Below are 6,832 nucleotides of genomic sequence, written 5' to 3'. Positions count from 1 at the left end.
TCTCTCTCTCTCTCTCTCTCTCTCTCTCTCTCTCTCTCTCTCTCTCTCTCTCTCTCTCTCTCTCTCTCTCACTCTCTCTCTCTCTCTCTCTCTCTCTCTCTCTCTCTCTCTCTCTCTCTCTCTCTCTCTCTCTCTCTCTCTCTCTCTCTCTCTCACACACTCTCTCACTCCCTCTCTCTCTCTCTCTCTCTCTCTCTCTCTCTCTCTCTCTCTCTCTCTCTCTCTCTCTCTCTCTCTCTCTCTCTCTCTCTCTCTCTCTCTCTCACACACTCTCTCACTCCCTCTCGTTTACTCTCTTTCTCTCTTTTGAAAAAAAGGGTTATTGCATTCCAGCAACACCCATGACAGTTTCAGAGCAGAAACACCAGGGAAGATAAGTGCTTTTTTGATATTATAGGGACATTGTTATATAATCCCCCCTCAGATATTGCAAACTTCTATCATTCGTTCAAGTATGTCCAAGTCAACCTATTAACCAACCAACAGTTCAACAAAATTACATCAGTCTGCTGCACTACAACAGTATTTTGCTAAAGTATATTTCCACAACCTGTCACTAGTCTTGTCTTTTATCCTACATCAGATTGATGGATTTTCATTTAAGATGGAACATTTATATATATTGATGTACTCTTATTAAGAATAAAGAACATTGTTTGATAAGGGAAATGTTGTGACAGGGAATCTTTCCCCCTGGGCGTGGTTTTCCCAGTAGAGGATAGTTGGGAATAAAGGAGTGACCAAATGAAGAACGGAATGTATAAAGGAGTGTGTGTGAATTCCTACTATAGCTGTCTGGCTGTCACCTCAACAACACAACAACAACCGGTAATGTAAAATTTTATTCATTTATATATCTCTTATTTATCCAGGTTAGTCTCATTGAGACTGCGATCCAAAAATCTGTATTGTCCCATTGGTGAGTTAGACATCTCTTTGACAAGGGAGATTTTACCTCATTTTATTGTTTTACTGTACTGTGTGTTACAATTTTAAATACACTTTAAATAAAGTTTGATTTGATTTTATCTATCTAGCTCCAGCTGTCTGGAATCATAGTTGATGATACATAGAATATTCAAATACAATTTTGGCTGATCTCTGTCATAGGCTTGCTGCTTGCCCCTCCAAAAGCTGGTACTTACTCTGCTCTGCAGCAGGGCCAATTTAGTCCTGGGCTAAGGTTGGTGTTATGCACTTTAGAGTGTGAAAGTATGACATGTTTCTTAGTATGCTGTAGTCTAAAAGATGTCATTTGCTAAACCAACATTTTGCAGTGTGAAAAGCCCTGGTTTATAGAGTGTATCTTCCACTAACCTACAGTTTGGCTGAATAGGATAATGAATTTTACGATGATCCACCTACATTGTATATGAGACAGAATTGGCATGGTCTGCATACTGCTGGTCTATGGGATGTTCAAAAGTAGGCTACTTACTGAAGGAAGAAAAGGCTAGATTCAATCCGATTGCCACTTTTCGGCAGTCATTGCTAGAAGGGATGCAGCTAATGTCAAAGTGACGTCAAAAGTTGCATGTTTGAGTCATGTCGGCGAGAATTTTTTTATTTTAGCTAACCCTAATTATTTTCCTAACCTTAACCTAATTCTCCTAATTTGCAACGTTAATTATCCTAACCTGGCATGTAAATTATCCTAACCTGTTACGAAAGGTCGGTTGGTATGGCAACTGCTTGGCATCGGACCACAACAAGGTGCTACAGAACTTACAGAGGGTATTGCAGAAGGCAAGTACATCACTGGGGCCGAGCTCCCTGCCATCCAGGACCTCTATACCAGGCGCTGTCAGAGGAAGGCCCTACAAATAGTCAAAGACTCCAGCCACCCAAGTCATAGACTGTTCTCTCTGCTGCCTGGCTGCAATGCTATCTCACAACAAGCGGTACCGATGCACCAAGTCTGGAACCAACAGGACCCTGAACAGCTTCTTCCCCCAAGCCATAAGACTGCTAAATAGCTAGTTAAATAGTTAACCAAATAGCTACTCGGACTATCTGCATTGACCCTTTTTGCACTCACTTTTTTTTTACTCATCACATACTGTATGCTGCTGCTACTATTTACTATCTGTCACTTTATTCATAGTTAGCCCTAAATAGCCTACATCTGTACCTCAATTACCTCGTACCCCTGCACATCTACTCAGTACTGGTATTCCTTGTATATAGCCAAGTTATCATTGCTCATTGTGTAGGCTATATAGTATTGCTTTTATTATTACCTGTTTTACTTTTCTGTTATGTCTATATTTTATTTCTCTCTGCATTGTTGAGAAGGGCCCGTAAGTAAGCATTTCACTGTTAGTCCACACCTGTTGTTTACAAAGCATGTGACAAATAAAATTTGATTTGATTTGAAAGTCACTTCTGCCATTAGCTGCATCCCATCTAGTCAAAATCCTTTTGGGCTATGCACCTTTTTAATGTTTTGTCTAGAAGGGATACGGCTTTTGTCAAAACTGACTTTTCGCAGCAGGTTTAGGAGAACTTACGCAGCAGGTTGGGAGAATTAACGTAGCAGGTTAGTAGAATTAGGTTAAGGTCAGGAAAAAGGTTAGGGTTTGCTAAAATGCACACAAAAAAAACTAGACATGACCCCACTTTTGAAGGCAATGTTTCTGTGTTCGTAGAGGCTGCATTCAGGGTAAATGCTGTATGTCGGCTCAATCGAAAATTACCTTTTAAGTGTCAATCGCGCTATAACGCGGATCTACCGCGGTCCGGATTTAATCTAGGCCTAAGAACTCTTAGACATTATGCCTTGAATATTCCATTCTGAATGACAAAGAAAGAAATATACAGAGCAAATGTGTTACACTGAATTGCTGCTTTCAATAGTAGGTACTTAGAACAGGTAATCAACTTATGGACATGGTTTGGAGGCCTATTATATATCCTCTTGTAACGCATCCATATCATAATTGCAGAGTCATCATGTATTGTCTATAAAGACCATGCACAACACATATGGCTATATAGACTGAGGGCAGGTAATCACGTAATTATGTTATTGGTGAGTAGCTATCTGTACAATCTGCTGTGCTAAGAGGAGAGGACAGTCACTTGTGTGACTGTGGCAGAATGATTACAGACAACAGATTCACAGTTCCATACACATTCCTTACGAAGGGCTTTATTATGCATTATGTACATCCTCCAAGTGTTACAATGGTCTTTACCCAAGTGTTACAATGGTCTTTAGGGTGGCCTTCTACTGTCATACTCTGTGTATGAGTACTGAGTAGTGTGGGACTTGGTCTATAATAATCAAGGGAGTGAGCCGATTTTAATTCGTTGAGGTAATTCACTGGGGCCATCTAGTGGTCATCTATAGAACAGCAGTCCCTCTCGAATGTCCCTCAGTATCAGCTGGTATAATCAGAGATGAAACTGGAGCAAACAAGTTCCTAAAGTGAAAATCATATTGACCTGTGATCCAACAGTGGTGAGTTGCTATAGTGATTTGTGTTTTGTTAAGGGACTAATGCTTCCATTTCTGATGAAGATGAAAAAATGTAGTGATGCTGTGTTCTCTTTACTTACAGATACTATGGAAGTAAGTACCTCCCCTCCTTCAACCTCTACACTGACAACTAGCAACTGAGAACTCTATGACAGGAACTGGCTCAGTATTCTTGAAGTATTGTGTGGAAATTGTCTCTCTATGTGTCTATGTCTGTGTTATTTGTCCGTGTCTGTGTGTATGGGAGTGTGTGCATACGTGTCCTTACCAGTGTGCATGTGTGAATGTGTGTATCTTTGACTGTATGTATGTGTACTTATTTTGTCCCCCCAGCTCTCTGATGCTCTGTGTGGCTGTCCGTCCTCTGGTTCTACCCCCCAGGGAAGCAACAGTATCTGGCCCAGTCAGCAGCAACCAGGATGTCCTGTCTGGCCGACACAGCCCGGCCAACAGCCCACCCAACCCCAGCCCCCATCCTGCTGGCCTGGTCCTCAACCATCCCAACCAGCCCCAGCTCTAGCTCAACCCCAGCCCATGCCTTGCTTTCCTGGGCAGCCGAACACCCGCTGCTGGCCTGGGCCACAGCCATCCCAACCAGCCCCAGCTTCGGCTCAAAACTGGCCTGGGCCACAGCCATCCCAACCAGCCCCAGCTCCAACCCAAAACTGGAACTGGCCTGGTCCTCAACCATCCCAACCATCCCCAGCTCCAGCCCAAAACTGGCCTGGTACCCAACCTCAACCTATCCAACCAGCCCCAGCCCATCCCTGCCAGCCATGCTGGCCTGGACCCCAGCCTCCCCAATTACAGCCCCAGCCTGCCACCCAGCCTTATCAACCTCCAGCCCCAGCTCCAATTCAAGCCCAGGCCCAGGGCCCCAGCCAGCCCAGTCCCCGAGGGTGGCCAGTCCCAGGCTTTAACCCAGGCGTTAACCCAGGGTCTGGATGGCCATTCGGCCCTGGTCAGGACCCAGGTGGACAGTCTGGTTGGCCTGATCAGGACCCAGGTGGCTTCACACCTGCTCCACAGTGGAATCCGACACCAACTGGACAGGTGAGAGACAAGGAGGGAGGGAGGGAGCGTCAGTGGATGGAGGGAGGGAATTGACATAAACATTGTGCTGGTGTGAAGATAGTGCCATATCCTAAATGTCTGTGTGTTGGTGTATAGAATGTGCCCTACAACCTGAACCTACAAAGAGGCATCTACGACAAGATGATGATCACCATCATGGGCCAGGTCAAACCAAACGCTAAGCAGTGAGTTCATCAACTACCATAGTCTACTGGGATTAATAAGATCCCTGAGATACCCAGTGGAATCATTGGATGTACAGTACACATTACCAGTATGTTATTTGAACACAGCTGATGTAATAAGTCATTTTACTATATTGAATGTCAGCTGCCTTCAATACATCACGGTCCTGGAAGAGTGGGCCTATCAACCTGATGACTGTGGTTTTTCACTATCTAATGTCTTGACCTGTGCTTTTATCAATATGATCAATTAAACTGTATTGATTGATCCTAACTTCTTTAGGTTCACAGTGAACTTCCTGCGAGGTAAAGACATTGCATTCCACCTCAACTCTCGGTTCAACGAAGGGGGCAAGCAGGCAGTGGTGAGGAACCACAAGGTGGGAGAGCGCTGGGGGAAGGAGGAGAGGCACACACAGGGAGGCTTCCCCTTCATGGCAGGACAGTCCTTCGAGGTCAGTGGGAATATTATTTATAGCAGTGCAACTCTAGCCTATACTGTACTGACTAACAACTCTAGCCTATACTGTGCTGACTAACAACTCTAGCCTATACTGTACTGACTAACAACTCTAGCCTATACTGTACTGACTAACAAAGGGAATATAGAACAGTATAGTGTGTAAGCTATTATTAATATTACCGTTGGCTGGTTGGTTTTTCTTTATCTCTGCTAGTGATGGCAATTACAGGGATAAAGTAGTTAAAGCAGGTTATAGATCAGCACTGTGGGATATCCTCTACCTCAAGTATTTTCCTTTTTCTGGTGAAAGCTTTTGTTGAGTCGATGTACTGTTGAATGTTCGAGAGGTGGTCAGATGTAGCTTTCACAGACCTTTATTTAACCAGGTTATTTTGCAAAGACAATCTTGCCACCAGTGTTTGTCTGTCCTGTGTTTCAGATGAAGATTTTGGTTACGTCCGGCGAGTTTAAGGTGGCTGTGAACGGAACTCAGCTGTTTGAGTTTAAACACCGCATCAGAGAACTCAACCAGATCGATCGCATCAACATCCTCCATGATGTCATCCTCACCTCTGTCAACGTAGACACGATACCATGACAACCATACACATGACATCACTATATATTATACAACACTCAGCATAGGCTTCATGCATAACATGGCATCAATCTGCAATGAAGTCTTTGCACCTTTTTTATGATGATGGTGATATTGGTGATGATGATTATGATGATGATGGTGATGATGATTATGGTGATGATGATGATGATGATGATGATGATTATGATAATGATGATGATGACGAGCTGCAAACATAATACTGCATTAATGCCCACAAACTCTACAAAAAAACAATCCATGTGCAAATGTGTGTAATTTACAGGGTATGAAGGCCTAAGAATTAAGCAATGCCATTTCATTTAAATTCGTATGATATTTTATATCTATTTTCTGTTGAATGTCTATGTAAATAAACATACTTTATGGCTACGATGCCTTTCTGACTAAAGGTATCACTAGATACAGTGCATTACACTGATTCACTGAAGGTCTCCATATGAGGGCATTAAGTGACCTCCAGGGGTAGTAAATAACTAAAATTGTATGAAATAAAACCATTAAATTGAATGAAGTTTTACATATTTTATTGTATCAGACCTCTCAGACAACTGCAATATCAAGACTGACTTGACAGTCAGGATTCAATGCACACAACAAACATCCCATAACAACCAGAGGGCTAATATTAGTACTATGCATGCCAGTCTCTCTTGGCTAAGAGTTGAGGAAAGACTGACTGCGTCACTTTTTATAAGAAACATACATTTTATGGAAATCCCTAATTGTTTGCATAGTCAACTTACACACAGCACTGACACACCCACTTACTTCACCAGACATGCCACCAGGGGTCTTTTCACAGTTCCCAGGTCCAGAACAAATTCAAGGAAACGTACAGTATTATACAGAGCCATGAGTGCACGGATCTCCCTTCCATCTTATATAGCACAAGTGAACAGCAAACCTGGACTAAAAAAACAAATAAAGCAACACCTCATGGCACAACGCCTCTCCCCATGTGACCTACTTATTGTGTGTACAGTCTGTACTGACATGTATGTGTAACT

The 6,832-nt window shown here is 42.9% G+C and overlaps 1 protein-coding gene across 3 annotated transcripts; it reads left to right on the top strand.

Moving 5' to 3' along the window:
* Nucleotides 1-353: 353 nt before the first annotated feature.
* On the top strand, nt 354-6,332 carry LOC121549244 (galectin-3-like). 3 transcript variants are annotated; one of them, XM_041861100.2, is made up of 6 exons: nt 354-828; nt 3,564-3,574; nt 3,863-4,534; nt 4,652-4,740; nt 5,024-5,195; nt 5,643-6,332. In XM_041861100.2, the coding sequence occupies exons 2-6, from the start codon at nt 3,569-3,571 to the stop codon at nt 5,799-5,801; spliced, it is 1,098 nt and encodes a 365-aa protein (XP_041717034.1). In that variant the 5' UTR covers nt 354-828; nt 3,564-3,568; the 3' UTR covers nt 5,802-6,332. The 3 variants fall into 3 exon arrangements, with proteins under 3 accessions (XP_041717034.1, XP_041717033.1, XP_041717032.1); XM_041861099.2 differs by having other exon boundaries at nt 3,815-4,534; XM_041861098.2 differs by lacking the exon at nt 354-828 and having other exon boundaries at nt 3,120-3,574.
* Nucleotides 6,333-6,832: the final 500 nt, after the last annotated feature.

The sequence above is a fragment of the Coregonus clupeaformis genome, chromosome 33 (assembly GCF_020615455.1).
Source record: "Coregonus clupeaformis isolate EN_2021a chromosome 33, ASM2061545v1, whole genome shotgun sequence".
Classification (NCBI taxonomy): domain Eukaryota; kingdom Metazoa; phylum Chordata; class Actinopteri; order Salmoniformes; family Salmonidae; genus Coregonus; species Coregonus clupeaformis.
The sequence above is the reverse complement of the archived record's forward strand: the minus strand, read 5'-3'. Positions and strand labels throughout refer to the sequence as shown.